Source organism: Nomascus leucogenys, chromosome 8 (genome assembly GCF_006542625.1).
Source record: "Nomascus leucogenys isolate Asia chromosome 8, Asia_NLE_v1, whole genome shotgun sequence".
NCBI classification, from domain to species: domain Eukaryota; kingdom Metazoa; phylum Chordata; class Mammalia; order Primates; family Hylobatidae; genus Nomascus; species Nomascus leucogenys.
This window is the reverse complement of record NC_044388.1, coordinates 61430093-61444740: the sequence shown is the minus strand read 5'-3', so window position 1 is coordinate 61444740 and position 14648 is coordinate 61430093. Positions and strand designations below refer to the sequence as shown.

At 43.5% G+C, this 14648-nt stretch overlaps 1 protein-coding gene across 14 annotated transcripts in view; it reads right to left on the bottom strand.

Moving 5' to 3' along the window:
• PHACTR1 (phosphatase and actin regulator 1) overlaps window positions 1-14648 on the bottom strand; it is a 581376-nt gene that overhangs the window by 277244 nt on the left and 289484 nt on the right. The window contains exon 1 of one of the 14 annotated variants that reach the window (XM_030817297.1): window positions 7216-8199. The exons of 12 other annotated variants lie outside the window; for them this stretch is intronic. In XM_030817297.1, the coding sequence (XP_030673157.1) occupies window positions 7216-7468 (253 nt within the window). In that variant the 5' untranslated portion in view covers window positions 7469-8199. Of the gene's footprint in view, window positions 1-7215; window positions 8200-14648 lie in introns of those variants that run through there. One more of the 14 variants, XM_030817302.1, reaches the window with a different exon arrangement.

The following is a 14648-nucleotide window of genomic DNA, read 5'->3' as shown; positions in this document are numbered from 1 at the left end:
TATTATTCAGCCATAAAAAGCAATGAAATTCTGATACATGCTACAGCATGAATACATTTTGAAAACACTGTGCTAAGTGAAAGAAGCCATATATTGCCTGGCTACCATATATAAGGTACCATATATTGCATGGTTCCATTTATGTGAAATGTCTAGAATAGGGAAACCTATAGATTAGTGGCTACCTGGGATTTGGGGACGGAGTATAGGGAATGGAATAATGAATGGATAGGTTAAGGGGAACAGAGTTGCTTTTTAGGTGTAATGAAAATATTCTAAAATTGATTGAGGTGATGGATGACAATTCCATGACTTAAACACTATTAAATTACATACCTTAAGTTAGTGAACCCTATGGTGCATGAATTATATCTCAATAAAAATGCTTTTTAAAAAATCCTCCAGGGAATACTACAACCCCCGTCATGGAGCAAGTCCCAGCTCCTTAGCGTGGTATCCCAGGCCCTTGGTATGTGGCCTGTGTCCATCTCCCCAGGCGCCCTTCTCACCATCCCCCAGCCACATCACACCACTGTCCTTACAGCCACTGTAATAAAGGGACACACATTCATCGACTAGATCCGTAATAAACGAACATGTACATTCATGTATTGAACATATCTTAAGTGGATAATACCTGTGCACTGTTCTCAGCACTAGAAACACAGCAGTCATGAGAAGATAGGACAGACCCTTGCTGGAAGAGCAGCATTCAATGCCCTCCTCTGGCCTCTTGACCTTTCTCTACCCTTGCTTTTTGTCCTGCTTCCAGTGACTCTTTCCCTCAGGTATCTGCCAGCCCAACCCTATTCATCCCACTCAATTCAGCCCAAGTACCATCTCCTCCTACATGACCTGCTGGCCTTCTCCCCCAGGGAGGAGATGGGTTCCCCACCTGTGTGTCCATGACGTCCTGAGTCTACCTGTCACAGCAACGTCCCTGGCTGGACTGTTTCTCTCAGGGCAGGAACTCATTCTTTACCTCTCTACTCACACGTTAAGTTCACTGTAGGCATCAATGCTTGATACATGAATAAACAAATGACCATGTTCTATCCTTCCTCTGGCCTTGGGTATAAAAACAGTACAACACTAAAAGCAATCATCATATGACTTCTCTCGAATGGTCTACTGCTAACCTTCTGGCTGATTTTTTCCCCTGGGCTGAAAATCTCTATAATTCATTTCTTCTTTTCCAAGCCAACAACTGGATTCTTGTTTAGTTTCTGGTTCTACTGCAACTTTTGCCTCGTGGGACTTACCTTTTCTCCCTTACAACCTGTGCGGTGAAGTAAGGTCACCTCTGCCCCTCTCTCTGGCTACCTGGCCTTCAACAAACTCACCTTTATCTCTTGGCTTTCAGCTCAGCTGTACCCCTGGCACAGGTAGCCTGTCCACCAGCAGTACCACATTGAACATCATCAATGGTGGCTCCTAACTGGCTCAATGGACCACCACCCTTCAGGCTTTTAGACACTTCTAGAAGGCCCCACAGCCTAGTCAAGTCCAAAAAGTTCTCACCATTCATATATAAGTTAGTGAACCAAAGAAATTGAAGTTTAGGGCTAGGAAACAAGTACTGATCCTTTCCACCCACCCCAATTAAAGTTTTATGGATATATTTTATCTATTACCTTTTTCAATGTGAATGTTTTTATCTCCTTTAGACAAATAAGGATATTTCAAGCTATAGATTTCACAAATTGCTTAAGTATGTCTTCTCCTACACTAAGTGACTATTTACAGATGTCTGTAAAGTGTCAGAGCAATATTAGAACAGAAGGGGAAATTATTAGTAAAATTATATGTGAGCTCAAAGTTATGTTAAAAATAAGACAAGATGACTTTGAATCGCTGGTGATTGAAAGTGTATTATTGGACACACTCTGAGCCTGAAACAGATATTGCAGAATCTTGGTCTTTTGGCTGCTCAAGGTCTTGAAACATCCTTTGTTGAGCTATGAGCAGCATGGAGCTGGGTCCTTGTCTTGTCTGGTCCTTGCCTAGGCACTAACAGCAACACCATTGTAAAAACTCACTCAAATTTGCTTTAACATGATACAAGAGTAGGGGAATCTGAGTGATATGTCTATGGGGATTAATTATCCTATTATGTCTACTTTTGCGTATGTGTACATTTTTTCATAATAAACGTTTATAAAGGGCATCTTGGGCCAGGCACTGCGGCTCACGCTTGTAATCCCAGCACTTTGGGAGGCTGAGGTGGGTGGACTGCTTGAGCCCAGGAGTTCAAGATCAGCCTGGGCAATATGGGGGAAATCCTGTCTCTAAAAAAAGAAAAAAAAAATAATACACACACACACACACACACACACACACACACACACACACACACAAATTAGCCAGATGTGGTGGTACATGCCTGTAGTCCCAGCTACCAGGTGGGAGGATAGCCGGAACCATGATTTTGCCTCTGCACTCCAACCTGGGCAACAGAGTGAGACGCTATCTCAAATAAACAAACAAACAAACAAACAAACAACAGATAGATGAGTTGATCACATCACCTCTGCTTAAAAACCCTGTGCCATCTTTGGTGCCATCTGAATTCCTTTGGAAGTGGATGCAATCTGAACTGCTTCTGCAACTGTAAGAGGCTTTTCCTGACCTTCCTTCTCTTGCCCAAGGTGGAACCTACCACTCTGTCCTCAGTCTGATCCTTACCTTATTTGTCTTGTTAGAAATATATGTTTAAATATAGAGAAGAAGTGGGTGCTCTCATCTTGGACTCAATCCAAGGAAGTTTAATTACAGAAGAGGCAAAGCAGCACAGTATAGCAGGGGGAAATGCCCAAGGCAAAATTGGACTTGGGGGGTAACAATACAAACGCTAGCAATCGCAGCTAATATTTCTCAAGCACTTTCTCTTGCAAGGCACCATGCTAAATGCTTTGTACCAAATATCTCATTTAATCCCCACAACTAATATAGTAATATTCCCAAATCACCCAGCCAGCAAGCAAAGGAGACACTGAAAACAGGCAGTACGTTTCCAGAATCCAGCTGTGAACCCCAGTTGAAAACTGCTTCCCTCTTCAAGGACAGGTTCTGTTCGCAGCCCTGACACCAAATGGTGGTTTGACCTCTGTAGACTGCTCACTTAATCCTTATGCATCTTCATTTTCTCACCTGCAAAATGAGGGATGTGACCCATAGAAACTCACAGGGCATTCTCTCCTAAAAGGCTGTCTTGATAGATGAACTCTACGATCCGTACAGCAGAGAATTAGTATGACAAATTGTTATTCCTAAAGTTCACATTGGAATCCATTAGAAAATATGCTAAATATTTCTAATCCCTAAAACCAAACTCGGGAAAACATCTAGCAAGTCCATGGATTAGTAAATTTCTATATAAATGTTTAAAAAATAGGAATCATATATAGTAAAATGAAGACAGAAGTGATCTACTGATTAATTACATGTAAAAGGCACTGAGTAGCAGTTGCAATCAATACGTCTTGTTTCTAAATCCATCATTTTATTACTTTTTAAGTATCACTATAAAATAAGACTGAGAAGCTTCAAGATATTTTTAAAAACTGTTAAAATATTTCTATTGAAATTACATCTTAATACATAATTATTAAATATATTATAATTCTTAAAATTATTCCTATTAATGGACTCAAAAGGAGTTCAAATGAAAATAGAAATGTGTTTAAAATTAAATACAGAATACTTCACTTTCTAGAATAGATTTTCTCTAAATTTGATTTTTAACTATTTGTAAATTAAATCATATTCTCCTATTAACTTCTAATATAAGTTCGGTGATGACTTGGCTGTGTTTCTTATGGCTTTACGATGTCCATAACTTCTAATCTACCAGGTTGTAAATTACTCTCCTTCTATCCCCACTAAAGTCAGCCTCTCTATCAAGTAGGTAAGGAGGGAAAAAAAAATTAAATGCAGCAGAAAATTCTGCAATTCCTTCTCATTCTTTACCATAATAAACCTAGCTTATTGAGACTGCACATGTATACATCACACATGCACACAGATATAAACAGACACCACAATACCTAATGTTCCACATTCAGTGTAGGTGGCAGAGATAAATGGCCATTAAAAAAAATCAACTTCATAGTACAGTTGAAAGCGTCTCGGTTGTTGTCGTTGCTTTTTTTTTTTTTTTTTCTTTTTGAGACAGAGTCTTGCTTCTTCACCCAGGCTGCAGTGCAATGGCACGATCTTGGCTCACTGCAACCTCTGCCTCCTGGGTTCAAGCAATTCTCCTGCCTCAGCCTCCCCAGTAGCTGGGATTACAGGCATGTGCCACCATGCTGGCTAATTTTTGTATTTTTAGTAGAGACAGGGTTTCACTCTGTTGGCCATGCTGGTCTCAAACTCTTGACCCCAAGTGATCCACAGGCTTTGGCCTCCCAAAGTGCTGGGATTACAAGCGTGAGCCACCGCGCCCAGCTGCGTCTTGGTTTTAAAGTGAAATAGATGAGGGTGTGAGTCTTTGTTCTACCCTGTATTTACTCTGTGGCTTTCCTATGTAAGCTTGTTTCCTCACCTGATAATAGATTTAGTATTGAACCAAAACAGCAAAGATGGAAGGAAACACAAACTGTCTTTGGCCATTAATGGTGAATTGTGTTCTATGGTTTCTTAACAATAGAGAATTACTTAAAATAAGTTTAGCAAAACATCTTTAATACTAGTTAGTAGATACCAGGAAAAAAAAAAAAAAACTCTTGAGTAAAAAGATAATTGCTAAAATGTAATTTCACCTTTTATATACCTCTCAATAGCCAGAAATATTTTATCCTTTAAAGTTTATTCTTTAGTTATAGATTGTCTTACACTGCAAGTTATTAAAATATGCTTAAATAACTATTTCATATGCAAAGAAATTAAGTGTGAAAGAAACTCAGTGAACAATACCTTTGTAAAATTTCATCTGTGTAAAATTTCTAGAAGGGCTTTCAAGCTGTATCAGAATTTTCTGTGGGTGCCACCAAGTGGCCTCCTCAGTGATGAATCAGGAACCAGGCACACTTATGGTACTGGACATAATACAGGTGTGCCCCACCTTAAGAAGCACCTTCCTCTACAGAGCCTGACCAAACAGGACATTGGGGAAATCTGTTTGGCTCATTATGATCTTGAGAATACAAATGTTTTAAAATAGCTGGTGCTCCTGGCATGTAGAAAACATGACTCAAATTGCAAATCGCTTCCAGAGAATTTCTCTAAAAGAACATCTACTCCCTACAGACTATCATGGGGAGGGCAATCTTGCCCAAAGTGAAATTTTATTGGAACTTCCACAGTGGGCAGTGCTGCTTTGGTTTCTGCCAGTAAAAGAAGAAGGGTTAAACTCCTGACCTCATTCCATTTTGGTGATTAAATGAGTGCACCACACAATAGATTGGCAGGATTAGCAGCACGAAATTAGGCAAAAATGAGGCACTATAACATTCGGTCTCCCCTATTTAAGAATCCTTTGAGGGTAAATAATCCTATCAGGTGATATGTGAGCATCCATACATAGCTCCTTGGAAGTGTGTGAGGCTGTGGAGATGACGCACGTTTCAAGAACTCTGTGCTGTAGGTTAAAATACGCACCTGTCTCCATTGACAGGGTATACCGCATTTACCAGTGACAGCACTCATGATGACATTTGTAAACACACTTCCTTGAGTATGGACATACACCTTTCCTTACTGTAGCAGCATTTACAGACACTAATTTAAATAAACTCCCAGTGTTGTGGAAGCAGCCCATTTGGGCAGCAATTCAGTCAAGAGAGCAACTGACATTTAATAACCATTTTAGCCTGCATCTCAAGCTCTGTTGCGTTACATGGGAAAGGTCTGGCTTCGGGTCATCTGATTAATTCATTTGTATTCCATAGGTCTCGATGTTATCAGCTGATGTAGTAACCAACACATGTCAGTCAGTGTGTGCTTCTCAGAAACGTATATCCCCACTACACCTAACAGCAGGGGCGTTCATGTGTTTTGTATGTGCGCCTTCCTCCAGTGCCGTCCCAGTTTTCCTCTTGGATGCCTGGTGGTGTCCTGCACAGCCTCTGTTGCAGTTTAATCAAAGAAAACGATAATGACGCTAGCAGGACTCTAATTTTGAAAAGACATTAGCCAAGCCAGAGTCATTTCATTACTCTGCACTTCGGAGGCCGAATAAGAACGGGAGGGATCCTAAGTAATGTTTGTTCTTCCAAAAGGAACAGCAAAACCTGCCTAGCTGATAGGAAAAACCTGCCTGCCCAAGCAGGTGTGCGTGTCAGGCATGGAGATGAGCTTCAGGCCGGCCAGTAGCTAAGGCTTTCAATGTAAAATCTGCTTCCTAAAACTTTTCCATGACCTCCAGCGGCCCTGCAGAGCCTGTTTGGTGAGCTGCTCGGGAATCGCCTGGAGGCTCGCGCGAATGCACAGCCACACAGGGGCGTCCACAGCTGCAGAGGCTTCTGCCTGGTCCGCGCCGGCGATCCCTCGCTCTGGGCTCCTCCTGCCCAGAGTCGCTGGCAGCCCGGCACCCCTTCACTGCTCTGCTTCAGACTGGATTGCGGGAGCTCTGGCTCGCACGCGCCCAGGCTCACCTGGAAGATGCCGCTGCGCGCCCCCTCCCCCACCTCTCCACATTTTGGCCTTTGGGCATCATTCCAGCAGAGACCAGCAGCGGCACTCCAAAAATCACAGCCATGTTTTACTCTAAGCAGGCGTCATTCAACAACTCCACAAGTCTCTAGGGCTCTGGGCGCCGCCGCCAAACCGCCTCTCCAAACTGATGCCACCCGAAGGAACTCCATGTCCGTAACGCAGTCCAGCAAACCCTGTATCCCATCATAATACGAGGACTGGGCAACAGTTAAGAAGCCCATGGTAGGAAAAAGCAGGAGTCAGCGCTTTTGCCACCGACAAATCCCCTAAGCCTCGGCTTCGCAAATGAAAATCCCAGACTTGCTCTTTTAACTGTTTCAAAACCCTCATTTTGGGGACCATAGACGTCAATGGGATGTGCAGGGTTGCGAGCCCGGGTTGGGCTGTGGGTGGCACTCTGCAAAGTGCCCGGCGGGCGGCTGTCATGTCTGGGTGGAGTGCGGATGTCCCCGCAGTTCTCCAGGCGACAGACACCGGTGGTGCTCCCAAACTGAAACAGCCCGAGCCACCTCCCCGCCTCCCGCGCTCACCGCCGCCGCCCCGACGGACCCCGGCACTCACCGTCCCGGGCGTCCTCCCCCCGACTGCAGTTGCTGCAAATGTGTTTGATCTCCTTGCCTAGTTGACAGTGGATCACAAAGGACACGTTGTTGTTGTTGTTGGGGGCGGGCTCCTTCAGGGGCTTCATCCTCAGCAAATAAAAACCTTTCTTTTTGGGTCTCTCGGCGCTCGCGCCTGGCACTGCGCCCTCCCTGCAGCGCGGCGAACGGAACGCAAACCTCCCCGGCTTCGCTGAGCGCGTGGGCTCCGCCATCCGGCCCCCGGGCGCCCGGGGCCGGGCGCTGCTCCGGCCCCCGCGCGCTGCCACTCGCGCCCCTCGGCCTCGCCAGCATGCCCCCGCCCCGCCCGCGCCGGCCGCTCTACATAAGCACCGCCGCGGCGGGGCGGGTCGGGGAGGGCGCGGAAAGGGTCTTGACCTCGCCGACCTCGCTGCCCGAGCCAATCCGGATCCCGAAGCTGGAGGAGGGAGTACGCAGGGCGCTCCTCGGTCCTACCTGAGAAGCTCCACTCCCACCTCTCTCGGGGTCTCACGTGCACATCCTCCTCTGGCAGCCCCACCCCTCCGGAAATCTCAGCACCAGCTACTGAGCGCCAGCTGGGTTTGCAGCTACCATCACTCTCAAGAGCTCCAGGGCGGAACGCCAACCCCCTCCCCCTTTTCTTCACGCCTAAAGCTGCCGAATGAAAGCAAAACGTTTCACACGGAAAGCGCTGCACTGGGAACCCTCGGGTGCAAGCGCCCCTCCAGGGCCACAGCAAATTACCCTCTCCGGCGGGTCCAACCCGTAGCCCTTGACTTTCACTGGAGCAGACAACCTGTTACAACATAATTGATGTTTTCACCACCCATAGAAATTCTCCGACCCGAAGGAGATTGTTTAACGGCAGGGTCATTAAAAAGGAAAAGAAAACGCTGATTTTATCAAAACTCAGAAACAATTTGCGACTTTGGGATTGTCAGCTAATTTGGCCAAATAACTCTCCAGCAGTTTTAGCACAGTGACGAAGGCTTAGCAAAGCGAGTGACATCTACCAGGATTTCCAAAGGGAGAACAGGGTCTTTTCTTTAAAAAAAAAAACAACAACAACAACAACAACAAAAAAATGGTTTTTAGAGATGGGCTGTCACTCTATCGCTAGAGTGCTGTGGCACAATCACAATTCACTGCGGCCTCGAACTCCTGGGCCCAAGCGATCCTCCTGCCTCAGTTTCCTGAGTAGCTGGCATTGCAGGGAGAACAGTGCCTTTAACAAACCATGCAGAACAAATCAAAGCTCAATAACTTGTAATTATTATTCTTCAGCCGTGGATTTGCCTTATTAAAATCATGCTGTTTCTAATAAACCACCAATTCACACAACAATCCCAAGACTCAGATATCGCGAGTTCTATATCACCTTTTAGAGAACTAAGGCTTAGAGAAGCCCTATATCACAATCATCTTGTGTGCTTATTTTAAAAATAGAGATTACAGAGCCCCAAATCCAGATATTCTGGCTTAATAGGTCAGTGCAGGGTTCAGGAACCTGTACCTTTAACAAGCTCCCCAGGTGACTTTGATGCAAAGCCTAAATGGAGAAACAGGTGTTTACAGCCAGGTGTGTCTGCCCCCAAGCCTGTGTTCTTTCCACTCTACTGCATTCACTCTGAGTCACGCCCTTGTCCTCTTTTCCAACCTACCGGAATAGTGTCAGTTAAAGAATGCACTGTCACTACCAGTTGTTTCTAGGAACTTCCTCAAAGCTAATTTCACAATTCCCTGTCACTGCCTCTTCCACAAAAGGCAGATCTTTGCTAGTCTGTCCTCCAACTGGGCGAATTCTACACAAACAGTTGCCTCACAGGTAACAGGGTCAACGATCCACTGAGGATATTAAATTACTGTATTATAATAGGCTTCTGATCACTCCCATTCTACCACTCTATCGTTTCTACTACTTCTCATCTGCAAATAGTCTGCACAAATCAGCACAATAAGAGCTTCATCTTCATTCTGCAGTTACGAAAGTCAGGTGTCCAGCTGCCATCGCCTCCCCTAGAGGGGGGATGGACTTAGAATGAAGGTCTCTGTAATTAGATCTCGATCCCTCTTGGTGCCCATTGAGGGCTTCAGCAACTGCCCCCCTTTCACTGGATTACTAGCCAGGCCAACCACAGGTGAATCCACTATGTCTGCTCATGTCAAATTCATATCACTTGGTCCCTGGCTAATTATAAGCCTTATCTTAGAGATTACAAAGGACCTGTTTGTTATACTGGTTGAGTGCACCAGGGAATTTACTGCATTGTGTTCTGAGCAAACACTTGTTATTCTCTTTTGTAATTCCTTGGGTACCTCCTCCAAACCATCACCCCTTAACTTCCTTCTGAAAAGAGGAGGTTGTGTATTTACCAGCAAATTACATGTTTCCTTAAATGTGTATTTTAAATTGCATGCCTTTTCCGCCTTACTCTCTGCCCCACAGGTTAGAACAGTGGACCTGCAGAAACCCCATCTGACCTCATTAAAGCAACTAAGACTGAAGCAATCTTTTATTCCCTTGCAGAATACTAAAGGGCTCTGTATGTTTCTATCTTAATTGGCCAACGGGCATTGTGATTGTATCATACCAAACACTGACACAGCCACCAGCTTAGCCTCAAATATTAAAGGATGTGCCCTGGGTTGTAGAGGCCCTTTGTTCAACTTAAGAGTATAAAAGGCATAAAGTTTACCTGGGAGAGTCATTTCCCTTGTTTGAGGATCCATCTTTCTGAACTGTCCTCCCTGAGTTTGCAGCTGCTAATGGTGCTGTGCAATATAGTATCCACTAGCAACATGTGGATGTTTACATTTAAATGAATTAAAATTCAATAAAATTCAAATTTAGTTCCTCAGTTGCACTAACCACAATTCACATGCTCAATGGCCGCATGTGGCTAGTGGCTACTGCATTGGGTAAGGCAGATTATAGAGTATTTCCATCACCATTGAAAGTTGTATGAGACCATGCTGTTCTTAGCAGATGTGTGCATTTTAGTATCTCAGACTGAATTCGAGAATTATTAGTTTAAGTTTCAGAAGCTAAGAAGTGCCATCTCTTATTGTTACAACAGAAGGTGCGTGAAGAAGCGCCCAGGATGGAATATAGCTTAGTATGGGCAGCGGTTTGGAAGGTGGCCGAATCTGGCAGCTTCTAGCACCACCTCCTTGCCTCAGCAGGCAGCAGGGCTGATGTGCACACTGTCCTGCATTTCCTCTTGACCCTGCTCTGTACCCTGAATGCTGCCTCGGTGAAGAATTACTACTGGTGTCCATTATTATTATTTCCTTGTAGCTTTTTTTTTTTTTAACCAAGTTGATCTAAATGAGGACAAGCTCCTGTGATCACGCTCAGTGTCACTTAGCTGTATGACAGTCTCCTTCCCATCCCTTATTTAGGATACACTTAACTTGCAGATCCCCTTCTGAAACTTGTTTGGTGCCCTAAGACCCCAAAATATGACCCCAAGGACCAGCAGATCCCAGGTACCTGAGAGCTTGTTAGAAATGCAGCACTTCAAGCTCTAGCCCAGAATCTGCATTTTAACAAGACCTCCGGGTGATTTGGATGCATATTGAGGTTTCAGATGCACACTCTAGAAATCAGCCTACCAGAGAAACACATATTTTCACTCCAAAGTAAGTCATGGATAGGACTCTTGATCTCATGGAACTTGAAACTTAATGGGAAGGGCCAGGTGTGGTGGCTCACATCTGTAATCCCAGCACTTTGGGACACCGAGGCTGGTGGATCACCTGAGGTCAGGAGTTTGAGACCAGCCTGGCCAACCTGGTGAAACCCTGTGTCTACTAAAAATACAAAAATCAGCTGGGTGTGGTGGCGTGCACCTGTAATCCCAGCTACTTGGGAGTTTGAGGCAGGAGAATCACTTGAACCCGTGAGTCAGACGTTGCAGTGAGCCAAGATCACACCATTGCACTCCTGCCTGCGCAACAAGAGCAAAACACCGTCTCAAAAAAAAAAAAAATTAGTGGGAAAGAGGGTGCACTCAATACAAGGACATATAAGAATCACAGAAGACAGCCAGCTGAAAACGTGTGGAAGTTTGTAACCAAGAGTAGCCACAGAGATCTATGCATTTAACATCAGGGGTGTGGGGTGGGGTGGGCCATGTGTAAAGGGAGTTCTGCAGTGATTATTGTGGAACAGATGGCATATATGCAGGAGGAGTCCTCTGGGAAAGTTGATCTGAAGCAGTAGGGGGCAGAGGGTGGTGGTAGTGGTGGTGGTGGCAGTGTAGGGAGACTGCAAGCTTGCAGACTAGGAGTTCATGGGGTGGGGAGGTCAAGGATGGGCAGCCATTGGCCTGGCAGGACCTGTTACAGCCAGCAAATGGAGTTTTCCAGAAGATCCCACCATTAGGGTGATGTGAGGGCAACTGCAGACCTTGAAATCCCCCAAGTCTGAATGTGAGAAGCAGTGTGTGATCTCCTGTGAACTGAGGCTTTGTTCTGCTTTCTGCTTGCCTATGCTCCTCCCCATTTTTAATGCCCAGCTGTTATGAGACTTTAAAGAAACCTACAATCAAAATTAAGGGTAGAAATTTAAAAATGCTCACAAAAGTGCTTTAACTCTTATGGAAGAAGACACAGTAGAAATACAAAATATTAAGGTCAACACAGGGCAAAGCAATGGAAGTGTACTCAAATAGAAATTACCACACCTATTTAATGTAAGAAAAGATTTTTACAAAAATCTTCTTTTCCTCCCCCAGTATTTTTTCTTTGATTTGAACTCAAGCTATTCGTTCAATTTCCGCCCTGCTTCTATGTCTCCTTTCGTGTTCCTATCCACCCTGCAGTGGGTTGAATGGTGTCCGCCTCTCCCATAGTTATGTCCCTGTCAAATCCCTGGAACATGTGAGTGTGACCTTATTTGGAAAAAGTGTCTTTGCAGGTTTAATTAAGTTAAGGATCTTGAGATGAGGAGATCATCCTAGATTCTCTGGATGGGTTCTAAATCCAGTGAGAAGTGCTTTTTATAAAAGGCACACAGAGGAGAGACACACAGACGGAGGAGAAGACAATGTGAAGATGGACTCGGAGATGGGAGTGACACCGCTGCCACAGGAATGCCAAAAGTCACCAGAAGCTGGAGGAAGGGGAGGAACGGACTCTCCCCAAGAGCCTCTGGAGGGATTTGGCCCACCTTGAACTTCAACTTCTGGTGTCCAGAACTGAGTGAGAGAATAAATATCTGTTGTTTTAAGCCGCTAACTTTGTGATAATTTGTTACACCATCCCCAGGAAACAATACACTCACTAAACATCAAAAATATGTGATATTCTTATTACGAGAATAGCATCTATCTTTTTCCAGGTTTGCTCTGGAGGGATCTTGGCCCACCTTGAACTTGAACTTCTGGTCTCCAGAACTGAGAGAATAAATATCTGTTGTTTTAAGCCGCTTTGTGATAATTTGTTACACCATCCCTAGAAAACAATACACTCCCTAAGCATCAAAAATATGTGATATTCTTATTACAAGAATAGTATCTATTTTTTTCCAGGTTTGCTCTAAATGTGCAGTATGTTAAAGCCAGAACTGCAAGCTCATCTACAAAGTGTAGATTAAGAACAAGGTTAAAAAGTACTTCTAAATGGTTCATGGACACAGAATGGTGCAGCACTGCTGCTATGCGTGTGTGTGTGTGTGTGTGTGTGTGTGTGTGTGTGTGTTGTTCTTGTTGTTGTTGTTTTGGAGGTACTTTTTGGTTTGAGGTTTTTGCTTCTTTTTTGCAGATGCTAGACTGGAAGTATGGAATGGAATAGAAGAGAAGACTGTGATTAAGAGGAGACATAGCTTCCAGGCTGTCTCATATTTGATATAATACATTTATATTTCGAGCAAGGAGATGTGATCCGAGCTTGTTGTGAATGGCTAGTGAAAATTCTTTAGGAAATCCGGGGGTTTGTTAGTGGAGGTCATATTCAGGGCCTGAGCACTGGTCCAGCTGTATGAATTGTTTATGGCTGGCGACTGTTCTAACAGATTGAATATTCTTTCTGACTCTTGCACATCCAGTTATTAAATATTTCGAAAGTCACTCCTGCATATGATTGACAAGCTTTGATTGCCCCACAAGTGAGGCTTTTCCACCGCAGTGTTTTTCTGCCAATTGTGTTTTGAAGCCTAAAGCAAAAGTTCCTTTGGCTTTAGCTTTTCCCTTATTATGTCTTGATCAAATCTGACAGACTTTTGATATAAGCTCCAGGGAGAGGTTAGTGGACAAGGAGTTTACTGAAACAATTCCGTAAAACAATCTAGTTGAAACATCTAAATGTGTGAGCAGTTTTTTTTGTGTTTTGTGGGGTTTTGTTTTTTATTTTTTATTTGTTTATTTTAGCTGAGGGTTGTTTCCCTAAAACTTTGAATGGAAAGTAGTTTTACTTCTAGACTTGTGATAATTATGCTTACTAAGGGGATTGCTCTGTGAAAATTATTCTGTGAACACTTAGCAGATAGCAACATGATGAGAAGGAAGATTGAAATCATTTTAGATAAAACAGGTGGAGAAAGAGGTGATTGAAGGAGAACTCTCCAGAATATGATTCCTGTAGTTTTTTGATTGCGGCATTATTTTGGAAGACTGCTTTCTCTTTCTGCATTACCATTGATGAGAAGAGGGCTGGGGTAGTCTACCTCTTAAGTTCAAAAAAAAAAAAAAAAACGATCTCCAAAATAGGCCATGTTTTCAGAGTGAATATCATTGTTGTGGACACGATGGAAAGAAGATCAGATCTGGTGGAAATTTTTCTGCAAAGTCTTGTAACATTAAGCATTTCTAAAGCCTGTATTGCTAATATCCAAGGAAGACTTATTCTAAGTCAAAAAAATTTAGGATCAGGTATTGCTGCTCATGTCTGGGGATAAACAGGGGATAGATTAGGTAGAGGTTGAGAATTATCAGAGATCAGTGAGACTTCTAGTTGTTCCAAAGTATTCAGTTTTTTTACATTTTGCTCCAGACTATAAATCCCATTCTAAATGAGATTTATAGACTGATAAACATAGCCTTATGTTTTCTTTTTAAAATCATTCTTCTTTTTGGCAGATTTAGACATTTCTAGATATTTGTCTTATAGACATAAAAGTACCAGAACATAAAGGTGCTATTAAGTGTGTTTACATTACAGTAAAATAAAATAAAGCAGCGGGGAAGTCCAGCAATAAAGGAATGACGGCATAAATTGTGGTATATTTATAGCATGGTGCCACTAAAAAGAATGAGTTAGACCTAAATAAGTGGACCTGGAAGGATTTCCACAATATATTGTTAAATGAGAAAATTGAAGTTCACAAAACTGACTATAATATGATCTCACTTTTGTGAAACAAATATTGTAGACATTACTAGTGCCCTCCAAATATTTCTGACTTGCTGTCTT